A 20,219-nucleotide genomic window follows, 5' to 3' on the forward strand; every position below is an offset into this window, starting at 1 on the left:
TGGACTGAAGGAGGTAAACTCTGCAAGACTCATAGAAAGGTATTTCTTCCTTTGTCTGTCCTTGCTAAGAGCATGTTGGCAGAAACTCAAAGAGATGCCGGGGCCCATGCAGCCGGGGGCTGGGCCTAGGAGGTCCTCAGCAAATATTTGCCAAATGAACCCGAGGCTGAGACCAGACCAGACTTAGTTAGTGCCTGATGAACTGACATTCACAGGCTTGGAACAGGCTAAACCTCGGAGAGAATCAAGGCAAGGAGGGCAGGGGCTTCCATCCCTAGAGGAGCCCCTCCCCACACCAACGCCTGAAGACCCCAGGCCTGGGGGAGTTAGGGGTAAGAGGCGAGGCAGGGAGTGGGACTGCGCCATTATGTTTATTAGAAGGTTGGATTTCGGTGTGTGCTCTAGACAGATTACAGAATAAATACCTGCGCCTTGAGAACAGGAAGTCCACGATTCATACAAAGTGCTCACTACAGGAAGTCGCTGTGTCAAAATCCAGGCAAGGACCCAACTCCGGGCAGCCCCTCCTCTCCCGCTGACCTCAACAAGGGCTGTGCTATGGTTTTTTATTTTATTATTTCTTTTATTTCTCTTTATTATTATTAATATTATTATTATTTGCTTTTGCTGTGGTCACTATCTTGGCAAGGTTCCTTTCCCCTTTCCTGGACATGGGGGTTCCTGTCTTTAAGATTCCATTCTGAGGCTGAAGGTGCCAAAAGCTGCTTGAGAAGTGGCCTTTGAACTCCGTCTGGGAGGATGGTGAGAAGGAAGCAGGAGAAATCATTCCTGGTTTTAAAAAAAATTAAAAAAAAAAAAAAAAAAAAAAGCCCCACAATCTACAGGTCATTCCTTATTTAGTCAGTGATCAAACTGCCCAAAAGAAAAACAAGAGGAGAAGCAGGCCAGTGGGTACTGGTCCCTCCTCCCAGGGCTGGCTGAGGAGAGTTGGAAACCGCCCCTACCCCCAAGGCTTTAGGGGAAGCTGAGGCTCCTTCCAGCCACGGGGGTGGGTAGGGGAAGGAGTGGAAGAAAAAAGGAGAGACAGAGAGAGAGAGCTCAGCGCCTTGAGGTAGACGCTTTCCCAACTCCAGAGCCACCTGCGGCCCCAGCCCAGGCCAGCTCCCGCTGTCACCTCCGAGTTCAGGAGATTCGTGATTAAAAAAAAAAAATCAAAACAAGCCCCAAACAAAACAAAATCCAAAAGGAAAAGACTTGGGGAAATGAAGGAGGAAGGGAGGGAGGACAGGAAGGTAGAAGGGCAGGTCTCTGGATGCGTCATTCCCGAGCCACTGGGGGCTGAGCGGGGGAGATTCCCCAGCGTCCCACCGCCCGCGTAGCGTTAGCTCGTCACGTAGTGTTTGGTGGACGGCTGCCCGTACACCCTGTAGAAATCCTGGTGGCCAGGCTGCTGGGAGGCGTCGAGCCAGTCTCTGACCGCCAGGCTGGGAAGGGACTGGGGCACAGAAGGTGCGGGCGGGAGCGCGTGTGAGTACTCCTGCGAGGGCACTGTCCAGGGGAAGTGGCCAGAGCGGGGGTAGGGCTGGTGGCCGCCATGGTTGGCCACGGAAGAACAGTAACAGTTGTCCACAGAACAGACGAGAATCTTGCGGCCCCCATACTGGGGGAGCATGGGCTGCTGGGTGGCGGAGCCATTGGGATACTGTGATGGGGGGAACACAGGACTTGAGTGCACTGGTTGGGCGCCGCCCGGCAGGGCCACCAAGTGCTGCGTGGAGCTGCACGGGCCCAGGGGCTGCCCTGACTGGCCCTCGCCGCTGGCTGTGCTCGCTGCCCCATACTGGCTGCCCACGGGGCCTGACGACGTCTCTAGGAAACTGGCCTCAGGGAAGGCCGTCGAGTGCTTGCGCTTTTCCGCCCCAGAGCTGCTCACACCACAAGGGTACAGGGGGACGCTCTGCAGGAAGGGCACCGGTGTGCTGAAGGGGCCTGTGGAGAGTTTGGGCAAAAGTCGCTAAAGCCCCCGTCCCAGGCAACCCAGGCCTCCTCTCCCCCAGGGACATTTTCCATCTGTAGGACCAAGCACAACACATCATGCACCATCTTGATGCTCACTACTCCGTTCCGTTAGCAAGTAGATACTATTATCATTCCCATCTTACAGCTGAAGAAGCTGAGGCTCAGGGAGGTACTACGGCTTACCCAAGGTCCCACAGCTAGAAGTAGCAAAGCAGGGATATGAGGAAAGGTCTATCTGACTAGGCCAGGCTGGTTCTCAGAAGGAAGGTTCTGGCATTCACCCCTGCCCAAAGGGTTCTCTCCCTTTGATTGAGGATCCCACCTTCACCTTCTAGCATCTTCCGTAGCTGCTTCTCCTTCTTGGCCACCTCGTTCAGGAAGAGCTTGGAGTTCAAGTGGCCGATCTTAGGGGGAGAAAGGCTGCTGCCTGTGCAGGTCTGGGTCCTGGGGGCAGTGGACGGGGCATCTGCTGTGAGGAGGTATCACCGGTAAGCCCGCCCTACCTCCCCCCAGTGGGCCTGGCCCTTCCTGCCCTCCCCCACAGGTGTTCCCCTGAGGGCTGGTGGCCATCTGCTCACCTGTCCATTAGGATTTTCACAGACTTGGTGTTCTAGAGGGAGAGAAAAGGGTTAGTCAGTGGGAAAGGCAGCATGAGAGAGGGGCAGATGGAAGCTGCCCCATCCCCTCTCTCCCCAGGCAGGGCTGACCTTCTGATTCTGGCCAGAGTGTGGCAGGGGCAGGGGGTGGGGTGCCTCCATTTTCAGAAGATTGAGCACTTGTTATGTGACAGACAACACTGTAAGTGCTTTCTATACATCTATCATCTTATCTAAACAACTACCCTAGGAGGAAGGTTCTGCAGGCACTCAATCTTTTACCCAAAATCTTTGGGGCAAGATGTGTTTTGGAATTTAGAATTTTTTGGATTTTAGAAGGGAAATATGACGCCCGTATCATAATATGTGATTACAGTGTAGGACACTGTAATCTAACACATCAACGTTTCTGCAGCGATATGATTGGTTTTTTTTTTTTTTTTTTTTTTTTTTTTGCCACGCCTCGTGGCATGTGGCATCTTAGTTCCCTGACCAGGGATCGAATCCCTCCCCTGCACTGGAAGAGCGGAGTCTTAACCACTGGACTGCCAGGGAAGTCCCAGCAATATGTTTCAATATTTTTACCAAGTAAGATCAATAAAGGCCATAAATTGCCAGTATCAGTTCAGGTCAATTTTTGCTGCCAGGTCAAATGAGCTGCCAGAACTTTTTTCTTTCAGTTTTCAGAGATTTTTAAAAATTTGGCATTGCGGATAATAGATAATAGATCTGTATTATCAACCCCATTTTATAAGTTAGGGAGCTGAGGCCTAGGGAACATATATGACTTGCCCAAGGTCACAAAGCTAGAAGGAACAGGGTGGGAGGGTTTTGAATCCATGAAGGCTGGCTCCAAAGCCCTGTGAGCATACTGGTGGGGGGAACCAGTTGGGGAGCAAAGCATCACAGACTCCAATTTAGAAATGCCCCTTGGGGCTTCCCTGATGATGCAGTGGTTAGGAATCTGCCTGCCAATGCAGGGGACACGGGCTCGAGCCCTGGTCTGGGAAGATCCCACGTGCCGCAGAGCAACTAAGCCCGTGCGCCACAACTACTGAGCCTGTGCTCTAGAGCCCGCGAGCCACAACTACTGAGCTTGGGCGCCTAGAGCCTGTGCTCCACAACAAGAGAAGCCACCGCAATGAGAAGCCCGCGCACCTCAACGAAGAGTAGCCCCCACTCGCCGCAATTAGAGAAAGCCCGCACACAGCAACGAAGACCCAATGTAGAAAAAAAAAAAGAAATCTTAAAAATGCCCCTTGGGTCCCACCAGCCGGTCCCAGGCCCAGCCCACCTTCATGAAGCTGACGTCCTCCGTCTTGTCGAAGAGCAGCTGCAGGGAGCCCAGCAGCTTCTTGGCCTCCTGCATGCGCTCCCCGAGATGCAGCGCCTGCGCTGCGTTCTCGCTGCAGAACTTGGCCTGGGCCTTGTCCAGGACCTCCACCGTCTGCCGCAGGTCCTCATCCAGCAGCTGGTGCAGCTTCTCGTATTGCAGCCGCACTTCCTCCTTCAGTTGGCTCACCTTCTCCTGCGGGCACCGGGGCAAGAGTGGATGGGCAGGTAAGTACTGGGGACTTCTGGCTGCTGCTTCTGCCTGTCTCACATCCTGGATGGGGGAGTCTGGGATCCCAAAGCGCAGGCTGCCCAGGGCTCCCAAAGGCAAAGTCTGACCTGCCAATCCCCCACTGGTAGCACAGGGCTCTGGACAGGTTCCCTGGCACCAGTGGGGGCTCATCCACTGATGGTTCATTGAATGACTGACCAAGGGATTCCGGCATAGAGCCGACCACGCAACAGATCCTAGCCCAAGGCCCAGTACCCAAGCCGCCCCCCACCTCATACCATGGGCTTGGGCTTAGCTACCTCCACCAGGCGCTTGTCTGACTCGAGTTTGTACAGTTGGTCCTCAATGTCCTGCTCTCGCTCCTCCAGCCGGTCCTGTTGCTTCATCAGCATCTTCTGCAGAGACAGTTGGGGTAGGGGCATCAGAGGAATGGGTAAACACCATCCTTACCTCTACAGAACAGACTCATCCTATGGATCCTTTTTCCCAGATGACCTAAACTTTCTGCCCCCCAACCCCTTCTGGCTCCCATGCAATCCCAGGGGCCTGGTGACAACTGTCTGTCCAGCCTGTCCCTAGGAAGAGAAAGCCTGGAATGCTTCCCACACATATCTAAACCATAAACTTTCTGACAGCAGGGTCAGGCCTGCCTCGGTTGTAAGCACTTTTCCTGTATAGACTTATCTAATCATTCCAGTAATGCTATAAGATACATACTACTATTATCCTCATTTCAGAGAAGAGGAAACCAGAAAGGTTAAGTAATTCATCCAAAGTCACACAGCTAGTGTCAGAGCTGGAATACAAACCTAAATGACCAGGTAGTAGGGTCTGTTCTTATCCAAGTCATGCAGCCTCTCTCTGGGGAGCACCATCTTAGAGATGATGCAGAGGGTCACACAACCTTCCCGGGTCTCACAGGCCCTCTGGTCCGGTCCAGAGATCTCACCTGATGTTTGCCTTACACTTGGGGGACATTAAGCCAGCCAGCTGCCCCCTTGCTTGCTCTTGATGCCAAGAGCTAGGCCTCTTAAGTCCTTGCTAACTCCTTCAGCCCCTCAGCTGGACCTGGGTGCAAAGGAAACTCTGGCTCTCCTAAGACCCAAGGTCAGTCTGCCGGAAGGTTCTGGACCATGCTGCTCTTCTCAGCCCTTAATCTTCTGTCTCTACAACCCCTCCCTTCCCAGACCTGCCTATCCCAGCTGTTCCAGCCACCCTGTCATCCTCCCTTGCCAGACACACCTCTTCAAACAGGGTCTCTCTCCTGCCCAAGAGCCCTCGATGACCCCTCCTTCCAAACTCTGTAGGCTCTCTTACTTACAACCTGACTCTCCCAGCCAGGTGGGCTGGTATCCTGTCTCTGACACCGCAAATCTGAACTCCCTGCACCCAGCTGATGTTTTTCTGCAGCCCACAGTGCCTCCTCCCCATCCCTTGTCTATCCTTCATAGCCCAGCTTAAGGCCCTGCTCCTCTAGGAAACTTTCCATGGCCCCTGCTCGGAGTCTGTCCAGGACCCTCCCTGTCCTGGCCATACGAGGGGCTGTCACATTCTGCTCTCCCTCTGTAGCTGTGCTGTCCAATACAGTAGCCACTAGTCACACGTGGCTATTTCATTTTAAGTTAGTTAAAAATAAATTAAATTAAACATCAGTTCTTCTGTTGTACCAGCCTCATTTCAAATGCTCAATAGCTACATGTACTAGTGGCTAATGTACTGGACACCACAGACACAAAACGTGACCATCTCACAGAAAGAGCTATAGGACAACACTATTCTATAGTCTGACCAACTGCGGTCTAATCTTCAAACAAAACTCAAGGCCTCTTGAAAACAGGGCTTTGCTGCTGTATTTTTCCACTTCCCTTCCTAGCCGGGACCCACAAAGGTCCCAGCACCCTACAGATGCATAATGTATTTCCTGAATAAACCCATGGGTTTTGCACACAAAACAAGGTTTGCAAAGCAGATTGCACAGAACCTAGCTCACGGTAAGTGTCCACTCAACAAGAAGTGGTTCTTTTTCTTCCTCTGTGTGGACCTCAAAGTGACCCTCAAGTTTGACCCATGACCCCCACTCCTGTCCACACTCAGCTGGCTTCCAAAAGACAAGCTGCCACCAATCCCTTCCTTATTCCCCCAAACCCCTTTACATATGGGGAAACCAAGGCCAGCCGAGAGAGTTCAGTGACCCTGTTTTGTGTTGGTGGCTACCCTAGAACCAGGGCCCTGGGGACAGGAGGAGGTAGGGGGTGAGGCTCTCATATTCTGAGCTGGAAAAGCCTGGGGCAACCCCCCAACAATTTGACCTTTCAGTGACCCAGGACAGTACCTTAAGAGACAGCCCTAGGAGATGTTGCCCTGCCCCCCCCCCCCCACAAGCCCAACACGCACATGGATCTGCTGCCAGCCTGAGAGTCAGAGCCTGTAGAGAAACACAGCTGGCTGGGAGCGGCAGAGGTAGTCACACATCCTCCCTTCCTGTGAAACTGTCCCCAGTCACGTGAAAAGGGCAGGCGGCACCCCACAGTACGGCCCACCTACATGCATACAACTGCACACACACACACAAGCACACGCCACTGCCTGGGCCCTGAGACCCCCTCGGGCACACTGTCACACACACACAGCCCTGCACAGTGAAGGCTGGCCCTCCTGAAGGCCCCCGACGACTGAGGGAGGCCTGCCTGAAGGCAAGGTGGCCAGGGTACCACCAAAGGATATGAGACCTTTTTACCTCCCCTGTTACAACTGGCCCTCAATTTTTTGCCTGCTGGCTGCCTCATCCAACACTCGGGAAGCAGCCCCTCCGATTTGGATGCATCTCAGGCTTTAGGCCACTCCTGCCTTCCCAGTGCCCAAGACATCCGAGAGCCCAGGCCCCAGCCACACACACATCTGTGCACCACAGTCTCCCAGCCCAACTACGTCTCATGACCAAACCCACTGGTATCAGAGTAGAGGTGCACCTGGAGCTAAGTCCCAGACGAGGGGCAGGAGAGAGGCAGTCCCAGGTAGGATCTCAGCCCCACTTCCCTCAGAGGCCTGGAATGGGGCTTTTCACTCCCACCCTCCAGACCCATGAGACCTCTGTCCCATTCCCCTGAAACCCATTCAGGGAGTTCATGGCTGACCCCTCAGGGCACAGCCAAGGGAGGCACTTCCTGTTTTGTCCTGGGGAGTGGGGCTCAGCCCCTTCCGCCATCTAGGCTTTTCTCAGATCCTTTCCTGGCAGCACGGCCACCCTGGGACCCTGAGGTGTCTTCCCTTGGCTTCCAGGTCCAGGTCCTGGTTCCTGTCTGCCCAGAGCCCTCTGGGGTGGTGCCCAGTCCAGGTCTAGCAAAGGCAGTGGCCACACTCCCTAGCAGGTGGCTGGGTTTCATTGGCCCTCCCCCAGCTCAGAGGCCATCGGGCTTCTGTCTCCACTACAGGGGGAAGGGAAGGGCCAGGAATAGGAAGGAAACTGGCCAGGGGATGCCAGCCAGGGAGGGCTGGGAGGGGGGCCCACCATGGCTAGCTCGCCCTTGCAGGAATGGCGCTCCCTCGGGGCTAGGTGCTCTTAATCCTGCCACAGCCAACACTGGGTGGGAAGCAGGGGGCGGGGGGACAATGCTACCTCAGGCACTGGAAAATCGGGGTGGTGGGGAAGAAGGGAAATATCCACTTGCTGCCCCTTTATTACCCCTCACCTCGATTCCCCCAGTGAATGAATCAGGTTGCTGAGAAGCTGAAAGATGGGGAACAGAGGAAGCAAGGACCCCTCCCCACTACCAGCAGCCTCCTTTCCATCCCAACCTCCTAGAACTACTGAGAGCTGAGGCTCCACTGTCCACCTGGGAAAAACCCACAGCTGAGAGATTTCCCAGCAAGGCCTCTGAATGTGGGGGAGAGCACCTTACAAACTGCTCCCAGCCCACAGTGGGTCATCTGGATTGTGGCACACCTCAAGTGTGCAGGAACAGAGTGGAGACTAGAATGGTCTAGACTAGAAGCACTTAAGGGACCAGGCCTCCAGCAGGGACAGGGGCAATTGGAGGCCCAGCCCCACTCTACACCTGCTGGCCCAGGTGGGACCTGCTTACTCCTGTCCCTGTCCTTCCCTAAGGACCTAAGGCCTTCCACGGTCTGCTCCTGGGTCTGTGAGGGCAAAAGCATCAGGAAGACTTGGGGGCACACCATTCCTACCCCTCCAAAACCCTCATATCTGTCGCCTGATGTTCTAGACTCTGCCTTGAGCTGCTCCCTCCAAAGCCCCTCCCAGCCTGGAGAGGGGGCAATCATGAGCCCCTTACATTCCTGCCCTGGGAAAGCCTCACTCACAGCCCTCTGGAGACCGACTGGCCAGGCCCAGCTGGCATTTTTGATGCCAGACTGGACTGGGCAGACGGGTAAGGCCACTGGGACTTTAGGCTGTGTAAAAGTTAATAAATGATAATAATAAAACCCTCAAGTCAACCTTGAAGAGAAGCAATGTCAGGAAGGAGCAGGGCCCCAGGATCTGGGCCAGAGGCAAGCCTCAGGTTTGTAGATGGGACCAGAGCTGGGGCCAGCAGCCCCTGTGATGGGATGGAGGCGGGAAGAGGGCACTGGGCTGCTGGAGTACCTCTGCATGCTGGGATCCCTGCCCAGATGACTCTCATGCCAGCTCCAGCTCTGGATGAAGCCCCCGCTCAGAGCTACCCCCTCCTAACCTCCTCCCCAGCTGCCAAAGCCGCCCCCCATTCTCCCACATAAGCCCTTGTCCCCGGAGTACACCAGCCTCCCCTCTCCCTGGGCCACAGCACTCCCTCCTGGTCTCAGCCTTAGTTGTCCCTTCCCATGCCTCAGCCCCTACCTGGGGCTACCATGTGGACCCCCAGGCTGCGGGCAGTCACAGTCCCAGAGAGAAGAGGCTACAGAGCAGGAACCAGGGGCAGGGAGAAAAGCAGCACCTCGGAGGCAAGCCCCGGCAGACCCCAGAGAGGGTTTCCCAGCTGCAGAGTGGAATTAGCTTTTGCCATGCAGAGAGCACTGCTCTGGGGCAGCAGAACAAAGAGGCGAGAGAGAAAGCCCCCCTTTGTCTGTGTTTGAATGCCAGGCCAGCCGGGAAGGAAGGCTTTCCCAGAGCCAGGGATGAGGCCAGCCAAGCTTGCCTCCTCGGTCCAGGGCTGGGGCCCAAGCCGGGCTCCCCTTCTTCCTATGACCACCCTGAACGCCCACAACACAGCATCGCAGGATCCATCCGGGCTTCCACCTCCAAAGTCCACCACAGGCAACAAGCTCACTGAAGGTGAGTCCCCTCCCCTCCCCAACACCTCCACCAGGTGAGAAAGTCACACAAGACTCACACCCACCAACGAACCACCATCAGGCAGGCAGTCACACACTAGCACTGTCAATGACAGGTATGTGTGCACACTCAACTTCAACTTGCAGGTGAACAGCAAGCAGGGCACCCTCCTCTCGCTCACACACACACACACACACACATACACGCACACACACACACACACACACACACACACACAAGACTAACTCCGTAATTAAGTCAGTCACTCACACTGCACCTTCTCAGAGATACACACGTTGAGATACAAAAAAGTAGTCCCATGTGAGATGCACAACCAGGCGCACTGGTTACACACGCGCACACACACACGCCTGCAGACAGACCTGGATGCACAGGCACCCAGAGCTGCAGCAGGCAGAGTCATCAGCAGGGCGTGCATGACAGGCGTCTGGTCTGGCTGTGTCAGCAGGATCCTGGGGTGGAGGTGGGGGGCTGGGCCTCCGCCTCAGGCTCCTCTGCCCGGGGCCAGGGAGGAAGGCCAAGCCAGGCCCCCTCTTCCCGATCCTTCAAGATGGTCAAGGAAGGAGCAGCCACTTGACCCTCCCACCTCACCTCAGACCTCAGGATTATGGTCAGGGGCAGCAGAGAGCAGTGGGGTCCGTACTGCCTGAGTCAGGTTGCAGCCACAGCCCAGCTATAGCTGGGCCAGGGCAGCCCTCACTCCCAGAGCCCACCCAGAGACAGACACATGGGGTGGAGACCTAGGATCCCCTCCAGGGTCCCAGGGCAGCCCCTCCGGCCATGGACAATGTGAGCAGGATGACCTCACACCCAGCAGTTGCAAACCCCAAACTGGCCCAAGAAGTGGGATCCTGTCCCCAGAGAACATCTCTTCTCAACTCTAAACCTTCGAGAATGCAAGGAACAGGGTCCTGGGAACATTTCCAACCTCAGTCTGGGGTACTAGGTATGACACAGAGGCACAACTATGACCTGAACACACACAAACACACACACACACACACACACACACACACACACACACACACACCCTGCATACTGCATAGCCCTTCACAGATATAACTAGGCCTTATCTTGCATCTTCTTTCTATGTTGAAGGAGGTCATGAGATAGAGGTGCTCCCAGCTCATACTGGTCCTGAGTTCCTCACACGAACCCCTAAACCCACGGGCTGGAAGAGGGTTTGACCACCTAGGGCCGCCACACCTGAGTCCACCTGGATATCCCAATCTTGGGCCCTTAGCCTCCCATAGCCCCAAGGGGAGAACACATTTGGGATCTAGGCATGTCTTAGAGTGGTCTCTGTGGTCTACCCAATGGGCATCCAGGCCTCACGGCAACGTGGCTTACACATTGGCTTCCCAAGGGCAGAGTGGAGCAAGGACTTCGAAGGCCTGACTCTGAGACCCCCTGCTAGTCCTCTGCTGGGAAGAAGCCCTGCTTGCATTCCTGCTGGGCCCCACTCTAGGCCGCTGCACAGGTGGGTGCTTTGAGTATGCGTGTGGAGGACCACCAGGGCGTTTCCTATTCCTAGCCAGTAGGGCATTTCAGCAGCCCCTGCCCCTCCCCGGGACAACGGAAGAGGAAGCACAAGAAGCAGAGCTAATCTTAAGGTGTGTGCCAGGTTTCCATGCTTCTGCTCCTGCGTCTGGGATAATTCTGTTGCCTTCATCCATGGTACCAACAGAGGCCCTTTAAGACAGACTCCCTCCCACAAGGGAAAAGAGGCCCAGGAAAATGCCCCTCCCCATGGCTAGCCTAGAGAGGATGGAGCGCAATGGGTTCTTCCATTCAGGTTCTTTGTGGCTCACCCCCTCCCCTGAGGGTGGGGCCCCTCTTTCTACTCGTTCAATAAGTCCAACTCACAGTGAGTGGCACTGGGCCACTGAAGAGTTTCCAACTCCAGTGCCGTGGGACACCAGAGAGAATCTGGAGGGCCTGGGGTAGGGGAGCCTGGAGAGGGACGAGACTCGGGCTGTGGGGCACAGATGCTGAGCGCACAGAACTGCACATCTGGCTGTGATGCAACCCACTACTTCTAAGCCTGCCCACACCAGGAACAGGAATGAACACAAGAACACACACACATACACACGCACGCAGACGCACACACATGGAGCTGCTGACAAAGTTCAGGGCCTGCTTCCATCCAGTTCCTTCCATGAGCTGGGGGATCAGGGACCTGCCGGTAGGAACCCCAGGGTATACTCTGCGTATGTGTGCCACCCCCCATCCCCCAACTATACAGACAGGAGACAGGTGCATTTGAGGGCAAAGCAGACAGTCTCAAAGACACTCACAAACACAGACCCACATCTATAGACACCCTCTTACTACCAAATCAGGTAAAATTGTTTTCTCCCCCACCTAGATGAAAGACACCTGAGCACTCCGATACAACTAAGAGCAAAGCCGTGGGTGCAGGCACACATTCGCTCATCACCCTGGTTGCTGTCCCCTCTTCTGTGCCTTTCAGCCCCATCTCCACCTTTCCCTTCCTTTCATTTTCCACTGTCAATCCCAGGACAGAGAACTGGACAGCCTTCCTTTCTCTTGCCTCTGCACTTTTCCCAGCTTCCTCCCCAGCCCTTCCATCTTTATTAATAGCAGCAGCTTCCCAATACTAGGGGAAGTCTGGGCTCTGCCTGCCCTGGGTGGGGGGCGGAGTACACTAGGGGCTCATTTGTTCCCCTAGGCCTCTGCCTTTTCCAACCCTGGCGGTGGGGGAAGGCTCTTCTCTCCATCCCCCACCCACACTTCCTTTAAGAAACCAGAGGCTCTGTCCTGGCACAAAACCCGAGAGCTAGCCCATCCGATTAGAAACTAATTATACAGCAAATTTTATTTGTTATCCCTGCCCTCAGCCTGTAGCAACCCTCCTGCCTTTTGTTAGTGATATGTGTATGTTTTTTAATTGCTGAACAGTGACTCATTCTGACTGGTCCCCCCCACAGGAAACAGCCCCCATCTACAACCGTCCCCTGCTCAGAGCTTCCTCATAACCAAGCTTCCCACTGGCCTCGACTAGCCTCCAGGGGCCCCCACCCATAAACACTCCCAGTCCTACCAAAGCCCAACCTCACCCCCATATCACACCCAGGCCCCAAGCTGGGGCTTGAGATGGCTCAGACAGTCTCAGGCCAACCCCTTCTTTCTGGTATGACTCAACCCTGAAAGCCAGGGGACCTGGGAGGAACCCAGGAGGAGCCCCCCTCCACTGAAGGGGACGGAAGTATTGCTTCAGTCCAGCTCCAAAGCCAGGCCAGCCCCAGAGGCCTGAGGGGGAAGGCGGTTTTGACATTGGCCGCTGCTACAGGGTGTATACAATGGGAGGGGATGCGGTTCCGTAATCACCCAGCCGGCAGCCCAGGGGAGCCAGCTGCCTGAAACCAGATTGCAAGGCGGCTCAACCTTAAACCCACAGGATTCTTTTTCCATCTTCCACTTCCCCTCCCCAAATGTGGGAGGGCTGTGATAGAGTGCTGGGCTGGGAGAAAAGCGCTCAGGGTGATGAAGACATACTTTAAGGTGTGTTCATGCAGACGCGTGCAATACGCACAGGCACACAGTGGGCAACGATTCTCACACATGGAGAGCGGGCTAAGGGGAATAATCCGAATAGCTGAGACGCTGTCCAGTGATGCTGTTGGCTGTCCAGGCCTTGGCCAGATAAGATACCAGGAGTTCTGCTCTCCCTCCGGAAGCTCCCCCTCCAGCCCCCGCCCCCCCCAATGTGTTTCCACTAGGGCTTGAAACTAACATGGCTGCTTTTGTTTACTTCCTCATTGGTATGCCAGCATCATGGATCATGTCAGCCACAGCAGCGGCACCAGGACACTCATTACATAAACAGCAGCTGGAGAAGCAGGACCTGGGTCACTCCCTTTAGTGACTTCCCCTAGGGCCTACGGAAACAACGCCGGGGGAGGGAGCTGCGCACAAAACAGAAAAGCAACAGCCAAACTCTACCCCTGACAGCCCCACACCTCAATTCTATAAATGCCTCACAAGATGCCCCCTATGAGCACAGGTGCAGGAATTTATCAAGTACCGATCGGGGACCCTACTTCCCAGACCTTGCCTCCAAACTTACAGAGTAGGAGTTTGGAAGGGAACCTCTGGCCTGATGTCACAAGAGTCAGCCTGTCCGGATGGGTGTAGGGAGTGTGTGTGTGTGTGTGTGTGTGTGTGTGTGTGTGTGTGTGTAAGGTACTTGCCCGGATCTCATTCCTCCGGATCTCCACGTCGCACACCGAGTGTCCCTGATGCGCACCGCTGTAGTAGCAGCAGTACTGGCACACGGCCACCTGCTCGGCCTCGCAGTGGTAAAGGCGGTAGGCGTTGTGTTGCGGGCAGCTCCAGGCCCGCACGTCGTCCGCCTCCACCAGGAGGTGCCCGCGGGCGGTGGAGGGCTGCTGCAGGTGCGTCTGCACGTGGGACTGGCAGCAGGGCGCCTCGCAGCGCAGGCAGACCTTCTGCGCCGGCAGCGGGGGGCCACGGCGGCAGAACACGCAGTGCAGCGCCGCCGGCGGCTTCTCCACGTGCAGGGCGTTGAACTTCTCCACGATGTTGGTGAGCTTCAGGTTCTTCTCCAGGCCCGGCTTCTGGTTGTAGGCCTGGTTGCACTCTGGGCAGCGCACCAGGCCGCTGTCCTTGGCCCACGCCTCGCCAATGCAGCCCCGACAGAAGTTGTGTTTGCACGGCAATTGCACCGGCTCCACGAAGACATGCAGGCAGATGGGGCAGATGAGCTCCTCCTCGAAGCAATTCTTCCAATTCTCCGCCATAGCGGCTGCGGGCAGGGGGCACGGGCAGGTCTCCCCAACTCCCCAACTCTGGGGGTCCGTCCGGTGCCACTACAGGCCCACCAAGCCCCGATCTCCGGGCCCCGGCGGCCCCGAGAGTCGCTCAGTCACCAGCGCCTTCCGCGCGCCCGCCCCCCAGAGGAGGGAGCCTCGGTCCTCACGCAGCGCGCGCAGCCGGCTGCGTCTCCTCCTCCTCCTCCCGAGCGCCTAGCGGGAGACCGCGGACTCCGCCAGGGCCGCGGCCGGGGCACCAGCCCTGGAGGGGAGTGCCGGGGTCCAAATTCCATATAAGAGGCCGCCTTCCCGGTCGGCGCGGCTAGGGCAGCGGCGGCTCACGGCCTGCACTCGGCCCCGCGGCTGACATTGGGGCGCGCCCCAAGGCGGACAGAGCCCGGGAGCCGCACACTTCCTCCAGCGACGGCGGCGGCAATGGTGGCTCTCTCCTGGCTCGCCGGCGCCGCGCCTCCCTCGCCTAGTCCAGGGTCTGAGAGGCCGGAGAAGCGAGTGCGGCCGCGCCAAGGACTGTTAGATCCGGACCAGGAGGGCGAGGCAAGCCGGTCCCCGCGCCGCGGCGCGGGCGCCCCCCGGCTGGCCGGCCGTCTGCGGGTGCGGGCTGCGGGGCGCAGGAGGGCCAACTCCGGGGCACTGCGTGAGCGCAGGGGCAGTCATTCAGATGAAATTCCAGTCCCCGGCCAGAGACACCAGCCCGCCTCTGCCTTCCTCCTCCCTTCACAAATAGAAACGGAAGGGGGAGGGAGAGAAGTGGAAAAAAAAAAAAAAAACCAACCAGAAAGGGAGGGAGAAGAAGCCCCGTCGGTGCTCCGGCCTGACCCCCTCGTCGCTACTTCTGCGCTCCCCCGAGGCCCGGCGCCGGGCGCCCCCGCTGCGAGAGACCCCGCTCTCCGTCTCCGCGCTGGGCGGGCGCCCCGGCTCTGCCGAGGAAAACAAGGATTGATCAAACTAGAAAGGAATTTTTCTCAACTGCTAATGAACAGGAGGCTCGGCTCCCGGCCCTCCCCTCCCCCCGGCCCTCCCCCTTCGCCACCCCGGGCCCCCTCCCCCCCCACTTTCTTTTCTTCTCGGCCTCTCCTCCGGCCTTCGGGGCTGCGGTCGGAGCCAGCCCGCGGCGGCAGGGCCGGGCCAAGCCAGTCGAGCCGGACTGCCTCCCTCAGCGCCCAGCCATCTTGGGCTCCCGGCGGCCGCCGCGCTGGCGGCCGGGGGTTCGAGCGCGCTCGCTGGAGGGTCCTGCAGGGTCCTGCAGCGTTCTTTCTATCTCTCTCTCTGTTTTTTTTTCTTTTTTTTTTTTTGTGGTGGGATTTTTTTTTTTTTTTTTAAGGGGAGAGCTGGCAGCCTCCCTCAAATTAGGAGAGAGAGAAGGGAGAAAATGCCAAGTCCCGATTTCTCTCCACCTCTGCTCCACCCACCCCGGTTCTTTCCAAAATATAAAAAAAGATTAGAATTGGAAGAAGTCGGCAGAAAGGCGAGCGCCCGCGGCCCCCGGCTGCTGCCCAGGCGACGCGTCCGGGGCGGGCCCGCGCCAGTTGCTCCGTCGGTAGGTCCGTTTGTCCGCCCGCTGCTTCTCATCTGGGGAGGGCACTCCGGCAGGGTCTCCGCAGCGGCTGTCGCCTCAGAGCTTTATCCTCAGATCAAAAAAAAAAAAAAAAGGAAGAAAAAACCCCCCAACACTCTCTCATCACAGCCACCTTCAGCCATCTTGCGCGTATTATTATTTCAGGAATAATCTGTTTAATAAAAATAGCTGCGTCTCTAGCCCCCTCCCCCGCATCCTGGGCTCCCCGCCCCCTTTTAATAATGATCTCGATAATAAAAATGATCTGCGAGCCGGGCAGCCCACGGCTGCCTTTTCCTGCCTCGGCTCGCTCGGGCTTCGGGGCTCTCCTTCCCCCAGGAAGGGGACGGGGGTGGGGGGTGCTCGCCGCTGGGGCTGGGGTGGGGGGTGTGCGTCCCTACTGCCCGCCAGTCGGCCGTCTCAGCCTTAGCGGGGAGGTAAGGGCGCCCTCGCAGCTACCGCACCGTTGCGAGGACTGCAAGCGGGGGTGGGGCCCCGACTCGCGGGACCTGCTGGAGGGATGCACAGAGGTCCCCGATCTTCCCGCCACGGCCTGGCCTCGGAGTCTGAGCCCGGGGATTGGGAGGATACAATGGGCTCGGAGCAGAGTGCGGCTGGCAGGGTGGAGACGCGGGCGGGCAGCGGGCTGCGGTGAGCCGGAGTCCCGAGCTAGGGCGGAGAGAGGCGGAGGGTGGTGGCCCTACATCAAGGCCGGTCCCGCTACTCTGCAAGGGGAGGGCGGGAGACTGGGAGGGGGAGGCGAGGAGAAAGCAGCAGCGCAACAGCGGCGCCTGTAATCAGCACTCGCTGGTTCTGCCCACCCGGCACCGGAGAAATAAGCGGACGCGGAAGGGGGGAGGAGGGGGCGGGGAGTATTGTCCGGAAGTGCTATTACAGCTGCTGGGGCGCCCGGCTCCTCCCCTTTTCCCTATCTGGAGTTGGGGGCTGTTCCGGAGATTGTTCCTGCTATTGGTCTCCAAACTGAGGCTCCGCCTCTTTAAGGCGGGGCAAGCGGAGGGCCTCTAGTGACTTGCACTAACTTCGGTTACCTTAGACATTGGGGATGGGGGTTGAGTTTCCGCGCTTCTTAAAAGGGAGATGATAACATTGCGGGGTGGGACCACTTCTTTCTGGGCCTCTTCACCCACAGCTCTTTTTACCTGGGAGGGAAAAGAGGGGTTTTTGGAAGTAGAGCCAATAGGACTAGATAGGATTTAGACATAGGGTGAAGTCGGAATCAACACATAATAGTAATGGGGTAGGAATGGGATCAAGATGTGCTTATCACTGTATATATATAGTATATCCTTCTGAACTTATGATTTGGGCCTCAACGAGAGAATTAGGTTTGGGTGGGGAAATTTTAAATAGTTCTAAGTTAAGTTTGAGTTGGTTTAGCTATCCCAGTGGAAATCCTAGAGGAGACAATTGTATATACAGACTCAGAGGGGAGGTTTGTGCTGGAGATTATGGATTTCAGAATCATGAGCGACTATGTTCTAAATGCTAGGGACGTCCCTGGTGGCACAGTGGTTAAGAGTCCGCCTGCCAATGCAGGGGACATGGGTTCGAGCCCTGGTCCAGGAAGATCCCACATGCTGTGGAGCAACTAAGCCCGTGTGCCACAACTACTGAGCCTGTGCTCTAGAGCCCACAAGCCACAACTACTGAAGCCCGGGCTCCCTAGAGCCCATGCTCCGCAACAAGAGCAGCCAGCGCAATGAGAAGCCCACGCACCACAACAGAGTAGCCACAGCTCACTGCAACTAGAGAAAGCCAGCGCGCAGCAACAAAGACCCAATGCAGCCAAAAAAAAATTTTTTTTTAAAGGTAGAACTGAGATTCAAACTCAGTTCAAAATGACCCATGGGTCCCTGATTCCATAAAACCAGTGAGCTTCTCTGCTTCAGGACCTTCAATCTCCTTATTCCTGATTGGGGGGTGGAGGTGTTAATGTGGGCCCTTCAAGCACACAGCATGTGTCTTTTAGTACTGTGCATCCCCTTACATGGGAGGTCTTACGCTGAATGAATGACGCAGGCATGCATGTCTGAGTGAATAAACAAGGAGAAAGTGGCTTTCTAGCCCTAATCCTCAATTCCATGCTCTAAAGACAGTGCAAAGAAACAAGTCTAGATTGGAGCTGTTGGAGTGTCCTTCTCTGGCCTCCTCACCAATGACCTCCAGGATAATCTAAAGGATTCCACTCATTTCTCACCTTTCTAGACGGCTCCCCTTGACTTAAGCATCATACTCTTCTGATTTTCTTCATATCTTTCTAACCACAGGCTTCTCCAATTTCCATCTCCTAAATGTTGGCTGCCCTCCATACTCTTCTCTTACTAACCTATACCTGCTCCCTCATTTACTCCTAAGGCTTTATTACTGTCTATATACTGATGACTCCCCAATCAGTCTCCAGCTTAGCTCCTCACCCTCATGGGTGCAGACCCATGAAACCAACTGTGCTCTCCACCCAGATGTCCCACAGATACCTTGAATTCAATGTACTGGAAACTAAAATCTTCATCCTCTTCGCTTTCCAACCTGCTGCCCCTTCAAAATGTTTGCAAATCTTGACTATTTCTTAACCTCTCCATTACTTCACCACAAACTCTTGCCTAATTATTTCAGTAGGTCCTAACTAGTTTCTGTTTCTGCCTTTATGTCCTGGAGTCAATTCTCAACAGAGTAGCCAGAGTCATCTTTGAAAAGTATGTCAGGGCTTCCCTGGTGGCACAGTGGTCGAGAATCCGCCTGCCGATGCAGGGTACACGGGTTCGTGCCCCGGTCCGGGAAGATCCCACATGCCGCAGAGAGGCTAGGCCCATGAACCCTGGCCGCTGAGCCTGCGCATCCGGAACCTGTGCTCTGCAACGGGAGAGGCCACAACAGTGAGAGGCCCGTGTACCACACAAAAAAAGAAAAGTATGGGGCTTCCCTGGTGGCGCGGTGGTTGAGAGTCCGCCTGCTGATGCAGGGGATGAGGGTTCGTGCCCCGGTCTGGGAAGATCCCACGTGCCACGGAGCGGCTGGGCCCGTGAGTCATGGCCGCTGAGCCTGCGCGTCCGGAGCCTGTGCTCCGCAACGGGAGAGGCCACAACAGTGAGAGGCCCGCGTACCACAAAAAAAAAAAAAAAAAAAGAAAAAAAAAGAAAAGTATGTCAGATTGTGTCACTCTTCTGCTCACTTTATAATTGCCAGCAAGGTCCTACAGGATCTGGCCTCTGTGTAAGTAATTTCCTATTATCCCCTTTCTCTCACTCTGCTCCAGCCCCGCTGGCTGTTCCTCAAATACACCTGGTGTGTCTCCCATGCCCCACGCCTCCAGGCTCTTCGCAGTTGCTCCTCACTTTGCCTGAACCAGTCTTCCCCTAGATGTCCCTACTGCACCCTTCTTCCTCTCATAGAGATCCGTTGTTCAAGTGCGCCTAGGCAGTGAGGCCTTTCCTGACCTCTGTATTTAAAATGTGCCCCTCCCCCAGCCCTCACTATCTCCCCTCTGTTGCTTTTTTTTTGTCCATAGCACATAGCTCCATGTACTACGTATTCTACTTTTAAAAAATATTATCTTCCATTTCCAAAATATAAGATCTGTGAAAGGGGTTTTCTTTAATGCTGTGTCCCTGATGCCTACAGTGGGACCTAGCACATAGTAGCTGCTCAATAATTATTTGTTGAATCAATGAATGAATCCCATTCTCTCCATTCCTACCACTTCTACCCTAATCTAAGCTTGACTTGTCACCTTGCCTCCAATCTAGCTGTCTTTCAAAATGTTCTTCATCCGGAAAGCAGGGGGATGGTTCTACTGTGAAAGCTGGATGACTTAAGCCATGTACTCTAGGCAATTGGAACTCCACAGTTCTCAAGAAGAGTTTTGGGGCTTTGCCCCTGTTGTTCTGTCTGCCTGGAGAGCTTTTCAAAGTATAGCCCCACCTTCTTTTGCCCAATTCATCCTTAAGCATCAGGTTTTGACTTAGATGTCATTTCTTTCAGGAAGGTTTATAAATCTCCCCAGACTGCGTTGGGGAGATATGCTATATCCTAGCATAGCCCTTTAATAAAGTGTTAACCCTAACTAAGCAATTACTATGTGCCAGGCATTTCATGTGTATTATTACATATAATCCTTGCCAAACCTCTGTGAAGCGAATATCCACTTTTAGAAGAAGAAACTGAGGCACAGATTAGTTAACCTGCCTAAAGTCAAACTGAGAACAAGTGGTGGAGCTGGGGTCGGATCGAAAGCAGCTTACTGCCTTCCTCTTTTAGGGCTCCTGCAATTGTTTCCCTGCCCGTCTTCCCCCACTGCACTATGAGCTCCTTAAGGCCAGGCCTGTGAAGAGTCTCCCAGCATATAGCCGAGTGCCTGCCACACGTTTGTTGAAAGGACAAGTGAACATATTTTCTA

The 20,219-nt window shown here is 55.5% G+C and overlaps 1 protein-coding gene across 3 annotated transcripts; it reads right to left on the bottom strand.

Moving 5' to 3' along the window:
* Nucleotides 1-352: 352 nt before the first annotated feature.
* Nucleotides 353-15,257, bottom strand: TRIM8 (tripartite motif containing 8). Of its 3 annotated transcripts, XM_067024787.1 has the most exons (7): nt 15,023-15,257; nt 13,648-14,880; nt 4,440-4,535; nt 3,871-4,104; nt 2,559-2,590; nt 2,303-2,424; nt 353-1,950 (listed from the first exon to the last, which is right to left on the bottom strand). In XM_067024787.1, exons 2-7 carry the CDS (start codon nt 14,215-14,217, stop codon nt 1,343-1,345), a joined length of 1,662 nt encoding a protein of 553 aa, XP_066880888.1. In that variant the 5' UTR covers nt 14,218-14,880; nt 15,023-15,257; the 3' UTR covers nt 353-1,342. The 3 variants fall into 3 exon arrangements, with proteins under 3 accessions (XP_066880888.1, XP_066880887.1, XP_058910097.1); XM_067024786.1 differs by having other exon boundaries at nt 13,648-15,257; XM_059054114.2 differs by having other exon boundaries at nt 2,309-2,424; nt 13,648-15,256.
* Nucleotides 15,258-20,219: the final 4,962 nt, after the last annotated feature.

This window comes from Kogia breviceps, chromosome 2, assembly GCF_026419965.1.
Source record: "Kogia breviceps isolate mKogBre1 chromosome 2, mKogBre1 haplotype 1, whole genome shotgun sequence".
Taxonomy (NCBI): Eukaryota; Metazoa; Chordata; class Mammalia; order Artiodactyla; family Physeteridae; genus Kogia; species Kogia breviceps.

Bases quoted from the DNA above. Each gene is read 5' to 3' on its own strand.
- TRIM8 (XM_067024787.1), bottom strand. From the start codon at position 14,217: ATGGCGGAGAATTGGAAGAATTGCTTCGAGGAGGAGCTCATCTGCCCC. The intron at 4,536-13,647 runs GCAAGTACCTTA...CTGTCTCTGCAG, and splicing joins TCCGGAGGAATGAGATCCGG to AAGATGCTGATGAAGCAACA. The intron at 2,591-3,870 runs GTGGGCTGGGCC...CTCTCCCTCTAG, and splicing joins AGGACGTCAGCTTCATGAAG to AACACCAAGTCTGTGAAAAT.